Source organism: Rousettus aegyptiacus, unplaced genomic scaffold, assembly GCF_014176215.1.
Source record: "Rousettus aegyptiacus isolate mRouAeg1 unplaced genomic scaffold, mRouAeg1.p scaffold_m13_p_8, whole genome shotgun sequence".
Taxonomy (NCBI): Eukaryota; Metazoa; Chordata; class Mammalia; order Chiroptera; family Pteropodidae; genus Rousettus; species Rousettus aegyptiacus.
Window position 1 is genome coordinate 75,121,521 of NW_023416311.1, and position 21,654 is coordinate 75,143,174.

Sequence of the window (21,654 nt, forward strand, 5' to 3'; positions counted from 1 at the left end):
CTTCCTTCTTACCAAAATTTCTTGAATAGGCTCTCTTTTCTGCAGGAACTGTGCTCAGTTTACCTCACATTGTTAATCTTCCTGGTAAAGTAATTCATGCTCAGGTATTAGAGTTTCTTAATGGCATATTATGTAATCCTCATCAGTATTTCCATTTAATTTAAGGACTAATATCTTGAAAGTAAAGCAGACAATGGCGAAAATAATGAGGTGACTAAGGAATGCCTTTTTTTTCTTTCTTTTTTTCTTTCTTGTTTTTTTTTTTTTTTTGCATTCCTCAGTTCATTTTGTATAGGTGGCTTAAACTTCATCTACAAGTTAGTGCAGTTCTGATTACGTCTCATCTTTCTTTCCAAGCATGTGGTATTTAACATGAATTTCCCTAAACAGAATCATAGAGGCTTAGATTCAAAGGGACCTTAGAGATTATCTGGACCCACAGGCTTTCAGCATTTTTTTCTCTTTAAAGCAGCAAAACCTTTTCTCAAATGAAATGTTATGTGGAAACTAAATATATACATTAATAAAAGCACAGCTGATTCCTAAACCTAGGAATCCAAGCCTGTAGGTCTCTCTTTGTTGTCTGGAGCAATCCCCTGAGGGGGCTTCCATGGAACCCTTAGGGCTCCCCAGAGTGCTGTTTTCAAACCACTAATTTACACCAACCCTTTCATTTTTCCAGCTGAGGAAATACACCCAGAGAGTTTGTGTTTTATCCAGTATCGCAGGGCAAATTAGCCAGGTTAAGAGCAGTCCTCATATGTGCCACACTTAGAAAACACTATTAGACAATGGTGGAAGTTCTTATTTCTGATGCAGATAACTTTTACTATCTAATTTCTTTTAATCAGCAAACTTTTATTTGGTGTACATAGTACGTATGAGACACTTTCTGTGCCTGTAACTGATTCAAAGAAATGTGAGACAGAACCTTTTGTTTTAAGAAAGCAACTCATATAAATTGGAAGATATAACATGCAGTTTAAAAGTCATTCCAAATTTAAATAGAGCTTTAGGAACTAAGAGGTAGCAAAGTGGTGTGGAATTAATTTAAAATAAATTAATTAAAAATAAATAATAAGCTCTGTTGGAGCTCAGAGGAGAGTGAAGCTACTCCAGTTAGGGTAGAGAAAGTTTTAAAGAGGAGCTAGGATTGTGCTAAGCAGGACTTGATGAAATAAATAGGTGTAAGGCGATATAATAAGTGAATAAGAGCAGAGCTTTGTGTCAATCTCAGCCCTTTCACTTCCCTCTTTGTAATGTTGGGTAAGTTTTTAACCTCTGAGCCCATCACTTTATTTGCAAAATGGTGATAATATGGGATGTAATTAAGGACATATTAATTGGTGTAGCATAAACTTTAAAATGTCAGTAGTTACCATAATAGTAGTTTATTTCTCCCCTATATCAGCGTGAATGTTGGACAGCTTTCCAAGGGGTCTCTCAGGGACCCAGGTTCCTTCTCCTTTTGGCTTCTACCTCCTCCATGTCTTTTTTTCAGGGAGAGTGGAGAATTCCATTAGGGACGTTTTCAGAGGCTGGGTCTGAAAGTGATATACAACACTCTGCCTATTTTCTATTGGACAAAACTCAGCTGCAAAGCTATACCTAGTTTAGTGTGCACCATTTGGAAAGGAAGTAAGTCTTAGTGAACACATAGAAGTCTCTGCTACCTCACAGAGTTGTTTTAGGAAGATTGGAGGAAGTAATGTGTCATGCTTAGTACAGAGCATAGCATGTAGAGTTATTTAAACATCCTTTTTAAAGAAAAGGAAAATTTATATAATGTTTTTCTGAGTAAGACAATTCACTAAATTTCTATTAACATGTGTTCAACCTTTTTTTTTTTTTTTTGAGAGGTATCAGTTTATTTTTGACTTTTGGTAATGATAATATTTCAAATGATTCTTCTTGGTAAGTTCTTTGTTTCCTTTTCTTTTAGCATGGTGTTATTGCTACAGAAGATGAAGAATATTTTATTGAACCATTAAAGAATACCACAGAGGATTCCAAACATTTTAGTTATGAAAATGGCCATCCCCATGTTATTTACAAAAAGTCTACCCTTCAAGAACGGCATCTCTATGATCATTCTCATTGCGGGGTTTCAGGTAAGTGAACATATGGCTTTTAGAAATCATATTGTATTGTTTTGCCACTCTCTTCCTTCTGACACATATGGTAAGGTTCATAATAAAAGTAAATAAGAATTTTAGTAATTAGAATGATAATGCCCAGAGTCCTCTTTAAAAATGCCACATAGCAATAGTTTTAAGTAAATTTTGGAAGCTCCTTGAGAAGTCTTTCAAATATAAATCTGTGTAAAATTTGATTTGTTTTGTCTTTGAGGGGGAAAGAAACACACCTCATTTTATCCAGGTAATAGTTATAACTTTCATACACAAGTATTCATAGCACTCCATGCTGTTTGGTTCGCTGGATATTTTTATCATAGTGACAGGAATCTAGACACTTGAATAAGACTCGAAGAGTTTTAAGATAGTATTTAAAAATAGTAGTAATTAGGGTATAGAAATACATAGTCAGGATAATAAATCTAAACTTCAGTGGTCAAAGAAGGGTTCATGAAGGAATTGACTTCTTAGCTGGGCCTCAGGGATGAGATAGGGTAGCTGGGCAAAAGTAGAGGGAGCAGTGGGTAGAGTGTTTCATATAGAGGAAACAGCATTTACAAAGGTTTTGAACCTAAAGAGAGAGAAAGTCATGTTTCAGGAATTGAAAGTTTATATAAATGGATATTAGAACATAGGTTGGATAAATAGGGTTGTGACTCATAGTAATTGGGGCGAGTGTTTGTGAGAGATGAAACTAGAGAGATAAAGGGCCAAATCACAAAGGATTTATAAACCATGTTAAGGAGTTCATTTATCCTAAGTGTGCTGGAAACCCATTGAAAGATTGTATGCTGCAGGAATCACATGATCAGATCTGAGTTTTTCAAAAGACTACTCTGGCAGCCATCTGGAGACTGAATTACAGAAGAGTAAGTAAGACCAGAGATAGGAAATTTGGCAGCTGTATAGTCTAAAAGTTAGAAAATTTAGAGAAATAGAGGACATAGCATAGCATAGTAGAAAGAACATGAGCTTTGATGTAGCTTTGGACAAATTACCCAACCTCTCTGCATATTTCTCTCAGCACACATTAGTTACTCAGTCAAGTTGTAGCTATCATTATTATTGAAATGACTGTTTTAAACATTTAAAGGGCTAGTACATTTTTTTTTAAAAAAAAGATTAGATTTGTTTTGTGTAGTTCCAGTAACTGGAACTAGGAGCAGAGTATTTCAGAGGCAGATTTCAGCTTAATACAAAGAGGAGTTCACCAACAAATAAATTTAGTGAAAAATGAGATGGATTCAACAGGTAGATATGTAAAAAATGGAATGGATTACCTTGCGACTAGTGAATGCATCACCGTTTTGTTTCTTCTCAGTATCCTTCATGGGCTTCTTATCTTCTGCTTCAACTATAAGTATTCTTTGAAGTTCTTTTCTCAACTGACTGTTCTCATTCTGCATTCTCTCTTCTTGAATAATCTCTGAGGCTTTTAATTACAGGAGGTTCTTGGCCAAGAATAATTGGTACTAGAAAAAGGTCACTTGAAGTGAATCCACTTAAGATACGAAGTAAAATTTTATAGTAGATAATAATAATGTATTGAGCAATGAAACTAAACATTGTGGAAACAGTTTATTTTATCTTATATTTAACAAAAATTAGGCTAGGAGTATAACTACATATATATTCTTTAAAAACTAGGATTTAAATATTTAGTTGTCTTTTGTGATATAATTTTTTATATTCGAATTATCCTCTTTTGAAGTGCCTATCTCATTATTGGTTTTACAGAGGCAGATCCTTATTTTTCAATGGCTTCGGCATGAGTCAAACAGTTCTCCAACCCCACTCTTAATGCCATCATAAAATTCTGCTCTTTCATGGAAGATTTTCTTCTACAATCTCTTTCCCTGGATTACTATTTCCTAAATGGTCCTCGCTTTTAACCTATTCCAATCACCAGCCATTTCTACTACTCCTAACACCAGTCAATTTAGTTTAGATCCTCATTATCTCTTGCCTGGACCACTGTGATGACTTTCTAACTGGTCTTTCTGTCTCCAGGTTTGTCTTTTTATATTTAGCCAAGTCTGTCTCCTAAATCTGGCTATATTACACACCTTCAAACACTTCACTGGCTTTCCAGTAGTGGGATTATAGTAGTAGTTTCTTAAATTTTGTGGGAAAGTCACTAGGTTTTTTTGGAAAGAGCGTTTTATGTTCAGTAAGCTTGAGAAATGCCTGGTTAAGAACTATTGATTTTATTTGTGATACTATTTCAACAACTTAGTTCAAGTGAGATGTGCATTTATAGGCATACACTGCCAATTAACCTGTTATTGGGTACTCAAGTTTATATCAAAATATAAGATATAAAAAACCCTTTAGACAGTGGGTATATTTATCTCATATTCAGATATGAATTTTTCTATTCTATTCAGATTTAAGCTATCAATTAAAAATATGAAAGTGACATCTGTTCTTTATAGAACATTTAGAAAATATAGGATAAAAAGAAAATAAAGTTCCTTTTACACTACCACCTAGAGTTAACTGAATGTTTTGTGTGTGTGTGTGAATTAGGTTTTATTGAAAAAACAAACTATCCCAAAATTTAGTGGCTTAAAACAACAAACATTTGTTATTTCCCACAGTTCTGGGGTTAGCTGAGTGGTTCTTCTGGTCTAGACTAGCTTAGCTAGGGACAGATGTTCTAGGTCCTAGGATGTCTTTCTTCACTTTCATATTTGGTAGTTGGAAGGTCAGTTGATTAGGCGAGTGAAGTGGTACACAGCTGGGGCAAATCTTTTCAGCTCCACGTGGTCTCTCAATCTCCAGGCCTTTTTACATGGAACTCTCAGGATTCCAAAGAATAGGTTTTAAATTTCTGCTTGTATCACATATAAAATGTATTCTGTCGGCCCAAACAAGTCACATGTTCAAGCCCAGAATCAGTGTGGAAGGGCAGTAACGAGGGTCTGGATATAGGGAGGTTTAAACAAATTGTAAGTTATTACAGCAACAATCTACCACATCCAGTATTATCCAGCAGTCTTGAGGCCTTCGGAGAAAAGAGCTGCTTAATCTCTCTTCCTTGTGATCCACTAGGAAAGGTCCTTCTTCTTTTATTTTTTTTACACACTTCTGCATATTATTATTATTTTGGAGTAAGCATATATTAAATCTAATTAGGGAAGCAGCTGCCTTCTCAGGTGGATTGGAGCAAGATGTGCTGTTTAGTTACAGAAGCAGAAAGTGTTCATAAAAATGGCAGAGCAGCCACCTGCTCAAGCAGAGCAAGTTGGTAATGTCCATGGGAACAGCAGAAAACATCCTTGGGAGCAGGCAATGCTGAGAGCTCTTTGTGTAATGCCTTCCTTATGGCTGCAGGCCAGGCAGTCAGCTGCCTTCTGAGTACGTGGAGGTGCTATGTTTTCTGAATGTTCTTATTGTCCACTGATATAGCTATTATGTTCCTCTACCTGCATTATCTACTTCTGTGTTTATTAAATAAATATTAGTTTAGCATGTATGTACAAGGCTATTCTAGGTGTGGGGGAGACAGCAATAAAAGCAGGAAGAGTCCCTGCTCCCCTGAAGCTTATATTCTAGCGAAGAGAGACAGTTAACTAAATATGCCAAATAAATAAATATACGACCAAGTGTTAAGAAGTAATAAGTGCTATAAATGAAAAATAAAGCAGATCGATGAGATAATCTTGAATGGCTATATATTAAAAAATATTTTGAAATTGATCAGACACTTAAAATCTTATTTCAGATGACAAAGAGGCCCACGTATTTGGTTTTAGGGACAAGTTTTTTTTTTTTTTTTGCATATGTTTATGAGAGAATATTGTCTTTAACATTCTATACTCTATCTAAAATTAAATTGAGCAAAGCATATGTAATGAGTATCATTTGAAGAACTACTAATCTTCAAATAAGTTAATTGTGTATTCTATTTTAGACTATAATATATTAGTTACAGCTCATTAAACTTAACATTAAGCAGTCAATTGACAATTAGAGAATGTATGGATATTGTTTTGCAATGATCTAATACTGGATTAATTTAATTTTTAAAATGAAACTGAAGATGTTATCTCTTCGATTTTATATGTTCAGTGTGTTTGTGTGTTTATATTACATATATACCAAACTACAAATTCTTTGAGTATAAGGACTCTTTATTTATGAAAATTCATCAGACATCATGAATACATGTCTGATAGAGTGATAGCCAAGCAGACTAATAATTTAAAAGCTAAAAGTTTGAAAATTATGAAAATTATGATGATAATAACAATCACTACTTTATACAGAATGCTATCTAATGAGAAACACCATTGCAACGTGTTTATTTTACTCAATGGTGTGTAATTCTTTAAATAAAGAAAAGGAGAAATTTAAAAAATCAGAGAAGTGAAAATGATCAAAATAATGGAAACTAAATCCTATATTTAGACAGTTAAGTTGTCCAGTCAGAGGAAGAGAAGACTAGGCATGATTTGAGTACACTTTTGTTATGTCACAGTTCCTGTGAACCAGAAGTCTGTGTATGGATGGGTTATCTACTTAGCCTCAGCCAGGGCTGGGTTTTCATCTGGAGTCCTGACTGGGGAAGAATCCACTTCTCCCCTCCCATGGTTCTTGGCGGCATGCAGTTCCTTGCTGTTGTAGGACTGAACATTTTAGCTTTTTGTCTGGCTGTCTGTCAGAGGCCACCAGCAGTTCCTTGCCATGTACAAGTCACCGACTTGGTTGCTTGCTTACTCTAAGCCAGCAAGGAAAAGACCCTAGTAAGAGAGATGCTACAATATTATGTAACATCATTATGTACAATACTCATTTGTATGTAATCATGTGCATTCATCATCTTTGCCATATTCTATTAGTTAGAAGCAAGTCACAGGTTCCACGCATACTAAAGGGGGAGGAGATCACACAAAGGTGTGAACATCAGGAGGCAGAGATCCTAAGGGCCACCCTAAGAGTCTGTCTGGCACAATTAGACATAGGGGAATACTTACTGGCTATCTTGGGGATATACTACTGAAATAAGAAGTAGTTTCTCTCTGCTTCTCTTGATCTTTAGGAATAAAGACACTAATAAATATGAGTTTCAAAAGTATTTGACTATAAAAGGTTAAAAAAAACTTTTTAAAAAAAGTATTTGATGATACTTCTCAGGGTCCTTTTCATTTTATTTCTTAAAATTTGTAATGTCTACTAAATTAATTTTTGAAAGATAAAAACTAAAAAAATTAGAAAAATAGAGAAAGTATCACTTTCTGTCACATATATTATATGAATCAATCTAATTTTCCTCACTAAATTTTTCAATAAGTGGAGATTAAAAAGGTTTCCTCTTCAATCTAAAGATATAAAAGTGAGGTATGCATAGGACCTATACCTGCTCAAATTTATTGAGTGAAGATGAGTATAAATGAGACAAGTATTCATAAATTCCATAGCACTAAAAGGTTTCCTGTGCACTGAAGAACCAAATGTCGAGAAAACCAAAGATAAACCACAATGCACATGAAAATGTAGTTTAAAGCGAATCATGCTTGAATCCTGATCTTTTAACTCTCATTCCAATGCCCTTTACCGCTAGGTTTTGAGAAAGGAATATTTTGGGTGCTCTGTCAGTATAAATAGTTGTAGACTGCAAAACTAAGTGAAAAAATAATTCATAACTTTTGAGAATTGAGATTTATAGAACAGAAATACTCTAGTTCATAGGCTATTTGGACAGTTAATGCTTCAGTTGCTTTTTAAACACCTTTAAATGATTTTTAAATTACTTATTCTAAATTTAAAAGTAATATGATTACTAACTGGAATAATATGAAATAATTATTAAAAAATTCTTGTTTAAGTAATTAATTAGATATTTTGTTTTGTTTTCATGAGTAGTTGAATATGATTAATATTTGATTTTTCAGATAATATAATTATTTTGAAGATCTTCGTACATTAGCGAATTTATGAGAAGCATGTTTACATGAAAGGCCTATAAATACATCAACTTAACGAACCTATCTGAGCTAATTAATTGTTTTTATTATAGACGTCATAAGAACTGGCAAACCTTGGTGGCTGAATGACACATCCACTTTTCCTTCTGCACTACCAATTAATGGCACACATGTCCACCACAGACAGAAGAGATCAGTAAGCACCGAGCGGTTTGTGGAGACATTAGTAGTAGCAGACAAAATGATGGTGGGCTACCATGGTCGCAAAGACATTGAACATTACATTTTGAGTGTGATGAATATTGTAAGTTTGATCCCTTTATATAATACTGTAACTTAATAGTTTGTTGTGCTTGTTGACTAAGGTCATGGGTTTTTATTGTGAAATAATGATTTTAAGAATTAATTCATCTGTAATGAGAAAAGATTGATCTAATGTTTCGGATTCATAGAAAATAAATTTAAAGATATGATTGTACATTTTCAGATAATGTGACTTTTTTTAACTAGGTCTTGTTAAATCTTGTTTAAGAGATTTTCTTTAACTTGAAACATCAGCTCACCCTCTTAATTATTGTGTTGTGATTCATCTTTGGGAGAAAATATTTCTTGAGGCAGACCTGTATAACAAACTTTCTGCCAGGGCATCTTGAGGGTATTGTTCTAAGTGATATGAGATAAAAGAAAACATTTTTATACACAGAGTAGTTAAATTTATGAAAAAATTTTTTACTACTGTATAAAAAAATAGCAGTCACTCTATAATTTTTGTCTGACTTTGTGTCTTTTCTTATTTTCTGGAGGTCAGGTTGCCAAACTTTACCGTGATTCCAGCCTAGGAAACGTTGTGAATATTATAGTGGCCCGCTTAATTGTTCTCACAGAAGATCAGGTAAGAATGAGATAGTTTATAAATCCAAAACTCTTAACAGATAGGCTCTAGAATTATGTATTATAATATAATATATTTTATTATTGCTCCTCTTAGGAAGTTCTAGTTGAATATGATTTTCAGCACTAATCATTTAATATTTCAAGCAAATTTCAAATAGTTTACCAGAATATACCTCTTATATCATGTTAAAGCTATATATACATATATATTAGCTGTATGTTTCAGCATAAAGGTGAGCATTTGCATAACCTTCTAATAGTGGTTTTGGTTGGTTTCCTTTGCTGATAATCACATATATTCACATTATCATTAAAGCTGGAACTGGAAAGAATGTCTGTTCAATAATACACTAAATTAATTCTAGGTCAGATACTATAGAGATAAAAACTGGCAAGAGATTATTCCTAGAAACCACTGCTTCTAATTATAGTCCCACTTTAGTCTTCAAAAGTTTTAACAACTGACCTTAGTAATTTGTTTGGAACATTTCTGGTATGCATGTTGTATTGCAGCCAAACTTGGAGATAAACCACCATGCAGACAAGTCCCTCGATAGCTTCTGTAAATGGCAGAAATCCATTCTCTCCCACCAAAGTGATGGAAACACCATTCCAGAAAATGGGATTGCCCACCACGATAATGCGGTTCTTATTACTAGGTATGGTTTGTTGCAAGTATTTTACCTTTAATTGTTGTGTTTGATATTGTAACTATATTTGGTTCTATCTAAAGCCTCATTCAGGTAACGAGTATAGAGAAAGCAAATTGGTAATTTATTATTCATGCTGAGAAAGAATATATTACACTATTATTGTGTTTGCATCAAATGAACCAAATAAGAAAAAAGAAAGATTTAGATTTGATGTAGAAATTTAATAAATATCTCTCCTTCTAGTCTATCCATAAGGTTTAATTAGAAGCATATATATGTTTTGTTACTTGAACAAAATACATATTAGAAGCAAGATTTTAAGAAGTATGAGAAAAATATATTTAAAAAATAAAAATGTCATCACCCTTGGTTGTAAATATGTTAATTATTCTTGCATCCAAATTGTTAAAAGTGAAGAGTTACACAATTTACTTACATGAATGTTTATTTAATTTAAAATATTTTAATTAAGAGATAAATATAAGATTTATTATACTATACATTGAACAGCTTGTTTCTCAGGCAAAATTGTTATTTGATGATAACCCGATAAATGCATATATTTCTTTCCAGTTTTACAAAACTATTTAGATCCATTTTATTTCTTCCTCTCTAACAACTCTGTGAAGTAGATACTGTTATTATTTTTCCTAAGTAAGAAAGAAGGAAATTGGTTCAAAATACCTCAGTTGCTCAAGGTTGCTCAGCTAATAAGTGAAAGAACAGGACTCAAACCCTGATGATCCTACCTTTTTTTTAAAATTATATTATGCTATTTGTCTTCATTTTTTATACTCTACTTATGATTGGTTAGAAGCACGCTTAAATCCTTTTCAGATAAGTTTGTCTTTTGACCTTTTCTCAGCATTTAAAAATGAAAGAGATAACCAACGATAATAAGCAAAATGGAAGCATTATTCTATCTTGGCTAAATGGATTAGCCTTTGTTTTCTTGATTATTTCTTTTCATTTGCAAGGCATTATTTAACATATACTTCATCTGTGGTATGCTTATGACTCTACATTAAACTCTGTGGAGGGAGTGTTAAGTATTTGGGATCAGATTCATTAGACCCGGAATCTTGAGTAAGATAATGTGAATTTAGCTTTTAAAAAAAAAAAAAAATCCCTGTTAACTGAGTTGTAGAGTTAAAGTTTCTGAGTTTATTTTTTTTTTTTTACAGTTAGACTCACTTTAACTGCCTTCATCTACCTGACATTGTAAACCAGAAAATTTCGTTTATGACATGCTTGCCGAAGAAAAACAACATTGTATAGTTCTATATTCATACGTGTTGACATATCAGTCTGATAAATTCTGCAATTCCTCAGGGTCTTGTGGCCTGGAATGATTCCCAAATATATTTGAGGAGTTAAAAATATACTAGGAATTGTGCAAATATAGAAACCTTTGTGTAAAAATATATATGGATATCATTAGCATCAATGAAGTTACTAAATGTCTATTTTATATGGTTAACAAAATGATATTTACTTTGGCTTCTGTATTTATATTTATAAAGCCCTACCTCTCCCCCAAAGGCAATACTCAGCGGGCTCCTGATGCTTCACATTTTTATTATATCTGCATTGGATTTTTAACTTTTACATCAAATGACAGAAGTTATACCAAGAGCACACATTTCTAAGTATTGGAGTTCTGAAATACATCTGGGCATTTAGCCACCCTTTCTTGGCACTGGCTACAACATTTGGCTGTCTGACTTATTACTCTGAACTGGCCCTGATATTTTTTCTGATCCTCTACAGAGCTCTTCTTTGCTTCAATAAGCCATGTGTAGTGTTTTTTTGATGTTTGAGATTTGAACAAAAACTTTTCTTTTTAACTCGTTCTCCTAATGGTCATACTAGCACTGGAAGTGATCTCAGGATTTAATAGGACAGTATTTTAAAGAGGTTATATCTCATATCATTTTATATTGGTTATGTATTGGAGGTTAGAAAAATGCCTCTTTGGAGCAGCATAGAATTCCTTTTCAAATTGTTATTAAAGTGTCAAACTTTTAGCTTACTTAACAGTCTATAAATATTTTTGAATTATTAAGGCCACGGAATGACTTACCAAAAAGAAATGACTATCATCTCTAATATTTGGGTTTTTTGTTGTCGTTGGGGGTTTACCAGCACTTGACTCTCCCTTATAAATTTTTGATTTGTGAAAAAGAACATATGTTTAAATCATATGCTACTTTCAGTAAAAATAATTATGAGAATTCCATAGGTGATTTAATATTAATGTTGAAAATTATTTCATGTAACTCACTTATTAATATGTTTGGGGTTTTATGACTCCACCATTTCAAGGTAAGATTATGATTTATGTTTGCTTGAAATGTCAGCTCACTAGGGAGAATGTATAATGTGTTTATCGAGATTTCCAGAGAAAAATTGATGGATATGTTTATCTCCACTAGGCCTAATTTTGTCCTAGGGATTTAAATGTTTTAAGCAGAAAACCATTTGGAACTGTAGTTAGTTAGGTAATAAGAATCACTTTTTGGAAAAAAGTATAAAAACTCAAAATGTTATCTCCTCTTAGCAGATGACATTTTATTGTTATATTTTACCAATAAAAATTAAAAACAAACTATGCTCTACAAAACTATCAGATCACTCTGACTAGATAGAAAGAAAATAAAGTAAAAAATTAAACTTTTTTTTTGTTTAACATGGTATCAAAAATATTGAATTGCATATTTAAAACTATTTACATATACATTTATTTTAATTTTTATATATAGTTATGCTTATTTTTATACATAAGTATATATAAAATATAGTGGGCATATGTTATACATCAGCTTACTAATTTTTTTTTAATTGAGGTATAATTGAGAAATAAAATTGTATATATTTAAATTGTACAACATGATGATTTGTTATAGATATACTTTGTGAGCTGATTACCATAATCATGTTAATTAACTCATCTATCACCTCAAAGGTATCTTGTTTTTTATTTCTTTTTTGGAGTTTGGATGAGAACATTTAACATACTCTTTTAGCAAAGTTCAAGTATATATATAGAATTATTATCTATAGTCACCATGTTGTATATTAGGTCTTCAGAATTAATTCATCTTACAACTAAAAGTTTGTACCCTTTAACTAACATTTCCCTATTTCCCCCGCCCCGAAACCCTAGGCAACTACCATTCTACTTTTGGTTTCTGAGTTCAACTTTCCTTTTTTTTTCGATTCTACTTATAATTAAGGTCATATAATATTTGACTTTCTCTGGTATATTTTACTTAGCAAAATGATCTCCTGATTCATCTATGTTGTTGCAAATGACAAGATTTCCTTTTTTATGATTAAATAATATTCTATCTATATATACCACATTTTCTGTACCTATTCATCCATTGATGGACATTTAAGTTGTGTTCTTATCTTGGCGGTTTTGAATAATGCTACAATGAACATCAGAGTGCAGATATCTCTTCGAGATGCTAATTTACTAATTTCACTTCCTTTAGATATATACCCAGAAATGGTATTGCTATGTTATATAGCAGTTCTACTTTTAAAATTTCAAGGAAATTCCAAACTAACAGCAACGTAGTCTCCATGAAGCTTTATCAGCTGAGATTAATGATGGAAGATTGCAAGGATCCTCAATGGCCAAGGCTGCCTTGTCTGCCACAGCAGTGAAAGCTTCTGGAGACTACCTGATCTCTTTTTCTCCTATGGGGGATATTGGTGGAGGGGATTCCTCTTGTGCCAGATCCAGCTTGCAGGTGCCCACAGTAGTGCTAGGTGTCTGATGTTGGGCACCTGTGGAGCAGTCATGGAACCAGGGACTGGATTGCCAGTGCTTGCAGTGTGACAGCAGCTTTGGGATCTGACGTGCTGGTTACCCTGCAGCAGTGATGATGAGTGAAATGCAAAAGTATATACAAAGTGGCCATGAAGACAGAGTCTGAAGCGTGGGCATTGAGCACAGTGGAATTCTGATCATGGGTGTGGGCTAGCCCGCAGTGGTGTTGGCTCTGATTTTTGAGATGCGGGCACGTGTGGAGCAGCCACGGGGCTGGGTCTGGATCATAGGTGCACACAGGGTGGCCCTGGAGCCAGGAGCAGGAAGAGTAGCTGTGGCTCTGGAGTTTGGTATGCTCAGGGTCAGAAGGTGCTGGCAGCTCTGGTTCCAGGGAAGCACAAGAGCAATTCCTTCTTGGAATGGGTAGCGTCTTCTTCCCCAGGTCTGCAGCTATTGGTTACCCTGGTGATGAAAGCTGCCAGTGTCCTTTGTAGATCAGGTTCCTGGGGCCTGTGCCTAACAACACTATGGGGTACTCCACTGTGGAAGCTGTGGGGCGTCTGTGGCTGTTGTGAGGGCTGTTGGGGTCTTCTGCATAGCACGTCACTGGGGACCATGATGGTATGTGTCCTGTGGCCATATGGATAGCTCCCACACTTCTTTCTTCCTAGTTGCTTCCAGAACTCTCCACTAAGCTGCTCTCACAGCGATTCTTTCTGTGCAGTTATTCTCCATTTTTTGCTCCACTATGTTGCTGTAGGTTCTTAATTGCACTCTTGAGCTCTGCTGGGCTATTTGTGGTTAACTGTTTAATTATTGTTTCATGTCAGATGATGAAGGCTAATAATTCCTACTTCACCTCCTCGCTGATGTCACTCTCCTAGCTGTCAGATTTTAACATTTTGCCATACCAAAGAGCAATCAGTTTCACGTCACTTTCTAAAGTGATGTACAGATATTTCTCTGGTGTATCAACTACTTGATATCTTAGCTCTGAATACCAGATTTAGTGCTATCGTGCATATATTTGTAGAAATATGATCATATTAAATAAACATTAATGGTGGAATAATAAAACTGATATTTCATTTTTGTGATATGTTTTTTAGTTAAAATATCAGTAGTAGTAACTTATATCGATTGCTTATATAGACTAGATTTATTAGAATTATTTGATGATTATTAGTGTTTACCTAAATCAACCTGACATTTAGTAACTTTTCAAAATTATGGAATGTGACACTGTATAACTAGGTCAAGAAATGATTACTGTTTTGTACTTGAAGCTCTGGACACAGAACTTAAGAAGATAAAACAGGACTGTATTTATGCACTTTAAAAGTTATACTTGCTACAAAACTTTCAAATTATCCTTATTAACCTTTGTATTTAAAAACTAAATTAAGATCTATTTAGGAATAAAAATCCATAATTTGGCGGGTTATTTTAAAAATTATATTTCCACATGAAGTCAGGATATATCTACCACAAATTTAAAGTCCAGCTGATTTCTAAATTCATTTTGTGGCAAAAATATTAAAGAAATTCATTTATAGTCAGAAAATGAGAAGGAATTTAGTGACATAAATTGTATTTGCATCAATGTTGAGTACTCAGCATGAACAGAATGATGCCTCCATTTCCTGACTTTGTCTACCATCTAGCGTTAGAATCATGTTTTCCATCTTTATGATGTTAATATATAGTAGTGTATATTTTAGATAGGAATTATAACCTAAAACTTTTTCGTTAACAGATTTATTGAGATATAGTTCACAGACCATACAATTTATCCAATTTAAGTGTGCAATTCAATGATTTTTAGTATATTCACAAGGTTGTGCAACCATCACCATAATTAGTTTTAGAATGTTTCAGTCATTCTCAAAGGAGGTCATACCCATTTCCTTTATCTTCCCCAACCCAGCCTCAGCCTTAGGCAGCCATTAACCTACTTTTTGTCTCTACAGCATTGCCTAATCTGGACTTTTTGTAAGAGTGGAATTGTATAATATGTAGGCTTTTGTGACTGGCTTCTTTTACTTTGTATAGTGTTTTAAAGGTTCATCCATGTTGTAGCATGTACCAGGACTTCATTTCTTTTTTTAGCCCAAATTCTCGAAAATTCAAGGAATAGATTTTTAAGAATTCCTCTGTTATAAGATACTCTACCATAAATATACTTCCTTTTCAATTTTTCATTAATGAAATACATAGGACATATAATTACATCTTAAAATACAGATGCAAAACGTGCACACCAAGTCGCATAATTTAATCATTTAATTAAAACGAGCATATTTATCCTCTTAAAGGATCATGATTATTTGCTTTGATGCTGCTGGAATTGAAAAGGATTAGAATTTCCAAAGTCAACTAATGTTTTCAAGTGAGAGATTAAAGATAGCTTTAAAAAGTTTCTTGCTAAAACTTGGCCTATAATGTGTAGATTTAAACAAGTTTTCTTATTTTTTAAGGAATGTATCTATCAGAATTATATATTGGCTTCATATTATATATTAAAAGAGAGGAAAGGGAGATTAAATGTGGTACATTAACATTTATTTGGTATTTATTTATTTATTTTTTAATTCTTAAGGAAATGCCAGTTATTTTTTTGTGTGAACTATTACTAAGTTTTTTAAAAGAATATGTAGGTTTTTAGGCCACAGTAATCTTGAATTCAGATATTAGATGAATTGATTTTTGAATTTGGACACTTCAAAGCGTTTATTATTCTCTTACCACTCTGGCTCTGTCATTCTTACACATCCTCATCACCCTTCTTCACTTTTTATTTTCCTTTGCTTGATTCCTGGTTCATTGATTCCTTACTCAGATGTGTTTATCTAGTTTCCATTTCCATTGTGATAAACTTGGGCAACTTTAGTTTCTTGGGCAAGCCAGGACACTTTTAAGTACCTCTGACAGTTATGTCTAGATAGTAGGCATAAACTAGGACCAGGTAAAACAGGATTACGGTCACCCAGGCATTACCTATGTTTGCTCGTTAAACTTTAATTACAAATAGGAATAAAAAGGCACTTCTCCTTTAAACTGTCTTTGTACACACCTTGATTAAAATTGTGCTTTATATGTAATAGGCATCATTAAATAGTTAAATCAAAGAAGAATGTGTCGTAATAAACACAACTTTGAGGAATAGTAAGTTTAGTATTTATAATGGTTTTACTGATGTATTTATGTAATTTCTTATTATGTGCTAAATGCATAAGTGCTTTATATATTTAGTCATTTCAACCTCACTGTAACTTCATAAGATTGTTTCCATTATTATCTCTATTTTATAGATAAGGAAACTGAGGTACTAGAAAGTTAAATGATTAGCAAGATTATACAATAGTTAGAAGACTCAGGATTTAAGTCAGGCAGTTTGTCTCCAGAGTCCCTTTGGAGGAATTATAAGGGTGTGCAACAAAAATAATGGAGCGATACATTAATAATATTGGCGACTATGGTGGGCAAACTTCTAAGATGGCCCCAGTGATCTCTGCCCCCTGATGTTTGTGATTTTGTGTAATCCCCTTCTGTTGAATTTGGGATGGACCTAGTAAATTGTCATCTTAACAATGCACATTCTTCCTACCTACAAACAAGGTATGTCTCTTTGTTTATCTAGGTCCTCTTTGATTTCCCTCAGCAGTTTTTTTGTGGTTTTCAGTATTCTCACAACTTTTGTTATTTGTTTGATATTGGCATTGTTTTTTAAATTTTAATTTATAACTGTTCATGACTAGTATATAAAATTACAATTGATTTTGTATCCTGCAAATTTACTGTTTATTTATTAATTTTAGTATCCTTTTAAAAGATTCTAATTGGTTTTCTACAAAGATGATTATGTTTTCTGAAATTAAATGATAGTTTTACTTTTTCTTTTTAATCCCGAATCACTTTTTTTCTTGACTTATTTCAATGGCTAGAACCTCTAGGACAATGTAGAATAAAGGTTGTTATAGCAGACATCCTTGTCTTGTTCCTGATCTTAGTGAGAAGGCATTTCACGTTTCAACATTAAGTCTGATGTTTTCTGTAGAGTTTTCATAGATGCCCTTTATCAGGCTGACAAAGTTCTCTTCTATCCCCAGTTTGCTGAGTTTTTATGAATAATGGGTATTGAATTTTGTCAAATACCTTTTCTGCATCTATTGAAATGATCATATGGTTTTTCTTTTGTTAGTTTATTAATACAGTGAATTGCATTCATTGATTTAGAGTGTTATACCAACTTTGCATTCCTCAAATAAACCCAATTTGGTCATGGTGTATTTTCCTTTTAATATACTGTTAGATATGATTTGCCAAAATTTTATTTATATATCTTTTTGCATCTTATTTATGAGGGATATCGTTCTGTATTTTTGTCTGGTCTTGGTATTAAGGTAATGTTGACCTCACAGAATGAGTTAGAGAATACTTCCTTCTTTCCAGTTTTCTGCAAAGGTTCATGTAAGAATAGTATTATTCATAATACTAAAAATAAAACGTAATAGTATTGTAATTTATAGAATTTAAAAGTGAAGACATATGGACCTGGAAGTGGTCCCCCCCCCCCCCCGCCAAGGGGGTGATTTTTAACTACCAATTCAAATTATTTAAGAGATATAGAACTATTTAGGTTATTTGATTCAGTGTGCTTTGGCAGTTGAATCTTTCAAGAAATGTAGAATGTATTGCTATAGCCATTTATAATATCTTATTCTTTTAATATCTGTTGTATATATAGTGACATTACCTCTCTTTCTGATCCTGGTAATTTTTGTTTTCTTTTCTCCTAGATTCTGGTTAGAGTTTTAATTATCTACTCAATTTTAGTTTCAGTGGTTTTGTCTATTGTTTTTCTGTTTTTGATTTCTTTATTATTTCTACCTGATTTTTGTAGTTTCCATTCCCATACTAACTTTGGGTTTGGTTTAATTTGCTATTCTTTTTGTAATTTTTTAAGGTAGATACTGTGGTTATTGATTTGCAAACTTTCTGCTTTTTCTGAAATAGATGTTTAGTGTTATAAAATTTTCCCCTAACTACAGCTTTATTACATCTCACGAATTTGTATATGTAGTGTTTTCTGTTCCATTTAGCTCAAAATACTTTATAATTTCCCTTTAATTCTTTTTTGACCTATGAAACATTTAGAGTTGTTATTTAGTTCCAAACATTAGTTTCCCCCCCCTCAGAAATCATTCTGTTATTTATTTCTAATTTAATTCCACTGTAGTCAGAAAATGTACTTTGTATGACTCATGCTTTTTAATTTATTGAGACTTGTTTTATGGTCTTTTTTGGTACATGTTCGAGGTACACGTGAGAAGAATGTGTGTTCTGCTATTGTTGGATGGAATGTTCTAACAATTCAACTCTTCTATATTCTTACTGATCTGAACAATTTTAATTCTACTCAATACTGGCTAAATGCTCTACCATTGGTTTTACCAATTTTCACGCTTTAAAGCAGTGTAGGAGAGCTATTTTACTCCAATCTGCCTAACATAGTGCTTAACTTTATAATGCTTGATACATTGTAAGCAGTGAATTAGTATTAGTAGTTATTGGACCCAAATTAGTGTCACTTTACTATATAAAAAATTTTATTAATAAATAACAAGGGAAGATTTAGGGAAGTAATTTGTGCAGTTATCTATTATGAACTTGATTTATCATTTGCTTTCAGCTTTAGTTAGTGACTTATTGTACTTTTTTCTTCCGTTCACAGATGAATAAAATCAAGGATAGGTCTAGTTCTATTAGTTTCTTCTATTTTTCTGTAACAGCTTTGTTGGCATATAATTTACACATTGTACAGTTCATCTATTTAACATGAACAATTCAATGGTTTTTATTTACAGAGTTGTGCAACTATCACCATTGTCTATTTTAGAACATTTCTGTCACCCCAAAATGAAACCCTATAAACTCTATACCCATTAGCCATCACCTTCCATTTCCACTAGTCTTAGGAAACTTTCTGTGTAGATTTTCCTATTCCAGACATTTTACAAAAATGGTATCACAAAATATGGGGTCTTTTACAACAAGCATCTTAGAATGTTCTCAAGGTTTATCAGTGTTGTAGCATATATCAATACTTCATTCCTTTTTATGGCCAAATAATGTTCTAGTGTATGGATATACCATATTTATTCATTCATGGACATTTGGGTTGTTGCCCATTTTTGGCTATTATGGATAATGCTTCTGTGAACATTTGTGTACAAGTTTTGATGTGGATGTGTGTTTCAGTTTCTTTTGAATATATACCTTGGAGTGGGATTGCTGGATCATATGGTAACTGTGTATTAACGTTTTGAGGAACTGCCAAACTGTATTCCAAAGCACCTGTACTATTTATAATCCCGCCAGCAATGTATAAGTGTTCAGATTCACCCTGGCCAACACTTTTTGTTGTTTGTCTTTTGGTCATAGCATTTTTAGTGAGTATAAACTGGTATCTTATTGTAATTTTGACTTTCATTTTCTGGAAGGCTATGTTGAGCATTTTTTTCATGTGCTTATTAGCTATTTGTATATCTCCTTTAGAGAAATACATAACATTCTTTTATTTGGTTAGATTACATTTCTTTTATTGCACATGTATAAAAAGTTAAAGATGAACATTTAACTTTATACAAAATCAAATATTCATTCTAAGGAGTATATTAATTTTTCAAGTATTTGTTCAATAGATATTGTTATATAGTGGAAAATGGGCTTTGGAGTCACACAGACCTTGAATCTCACCCCTGACATCTGTTAGTTGGTGACCTGGGGCTGAATACCAAAGCTCTCTGAGTTTGTAGGATGGTGTGGTGTTATGATATAATATATGTAAGTGCTTGGTAGGGAGACATTGAGCTGTTATTAACTGTATGTTAAGGCACAAACCAGGTTTTAAGAAGACGAAGTATAGTGGAACCATAGAAGCAGCATCTAATCTTATGTGGAAAAGAATCTAAGCATAACTTCATTCGGGGTACAATATTTGATCAGGGACTTGGAAGTTTAATAGGAATTTGGATAAAAGGTGGGTGCCTGTTCAAGAAGGAGGCACTTCATATGCAATGACATGGAAAATGTGAGAGACAAAAATGGCCTTCTTTGGGGGGCGGAATGAAAAGCTCAGTATTTTTAGGTGGAAAGTATGGGCGAGGAATTATAGGAGATAATGTTGGATAGGGAGGAATTCATTCACTGATTCATTCACTCCACCTATAGTTGTCGAATTGATAATATGTCATGGTGCTGTTGGTTGCTAGGTATTCGGTGGTGAATCAAGTCAAAGAATAAGCTTGGTAGGTTTGAGGAAAAGAAGTGAAATGTAGTGAACAAAGGAGTGAAGGATATGCAATAATGCTTAAAAAGTTGGAGGGGCCATGGCTTGAAAGATTTTGCATGCACGCTTATAAATGTAGCACTGTGGTATAGAAATAATCATTTTCCCTTTTTATGAGTATTTAAATTGATTTCTTTTGTTTGCTTTTTAGTTATTAAAAAGAATGGAATTTTCTTTGTACACAGGTACAAGTATGTCCAGATTATAAAATGCAAATCAGGAATTTGTGGATGTGGAAAATTCTTCAGGAAATAAAGTAAAACAAGCAAACAAAGTTACATGGATAAGAATCCAAGCATAATTTCATAAAACATCATTCATTTGTTTAAAAAAATCAACAAAACTAGTAAAAAAAGAAATTTAGCTTTTATCTTCTTTACATAAAAGATAACATTAGAGAAATTTAAGCAGAAAAGTGACATGATCAGATTTAAAAAATGTCTCTTGTAGGGGTGTGGAGGATAAATTGTGTGTATGTGATTAAGTACTAATATATGCAAAGCAGTGAAAAATGGGGGGAAAAATTCAATGCCTCTTTCTCTCCAGTTCAGAAAGGCTTTTTAGAACCACTCGAATTAGCATTTCACTTTCCTTTTTTACTTATCCCAAAGAACTAAATGCCAGGCAAAAATCTTTGAGTTCTGATGTTGAGAGATGAGGAGCTCTTGATGAGTGAAGCGAAAGAAAGGATAAAGGAGAAAGAAATGAGATTTGGGGAATAAAAAGGAGGAAACTCCATTTAGAGACATTTATTAGAAGTTACTTCTCTTTTCTGGTTAAATTTTCACACCGTATTATTTTGGGACAATATTTACTAAATTGGCTATATCCTGCCTATCCCACCCCCAAAAACATTTATCGAAAACTAGCATCCCTACAAATGATCTTTCTCATTTTATAAATTCTCAGC

At 33.1% G+C, this 21,654-nt stretch overlaps 1 protein-coding gene across 9 annotated transcripts in view; it reads left to right on the forward strand.

Annotated features, from left to right (window-relative positions):
* Positions 1-21,654, forward strand: part of ADAMTS6 (ADAM metallopeptidase with thrombospondin type 1 motif 6) — a 241,289-nt gene that overhangs the window by 17,481 nt on the left and 202,154 nt on the right. For all 9 annotated transcript variants that reach the window (XR_004952441.1, XM_036225498.1, XM_036225492.1 and 6 more), the window contains 4 exons: positions 1,943-2,111; positions 8,158-8,369; positions 8,874-8,957; positions 9,473-9,618. Coding sequence is in view for 8 of the 9 variants with exons in the window: in XM_036225498.1 (XP_036081391.1) it covers positions 1,943-2,111; positions 8,158-8,369; positions 8,874-8,957; positions 9,473-9,618 (611 nt within the window). In the remaining variant the exon portion in view is untranslated. The remainder of the gene's footprint in view (positions 1-1,942; positions 2,112-8,157; positions 8,370-8,873; positions 8,958-9,472; positions 9,619-21,654) is intronic.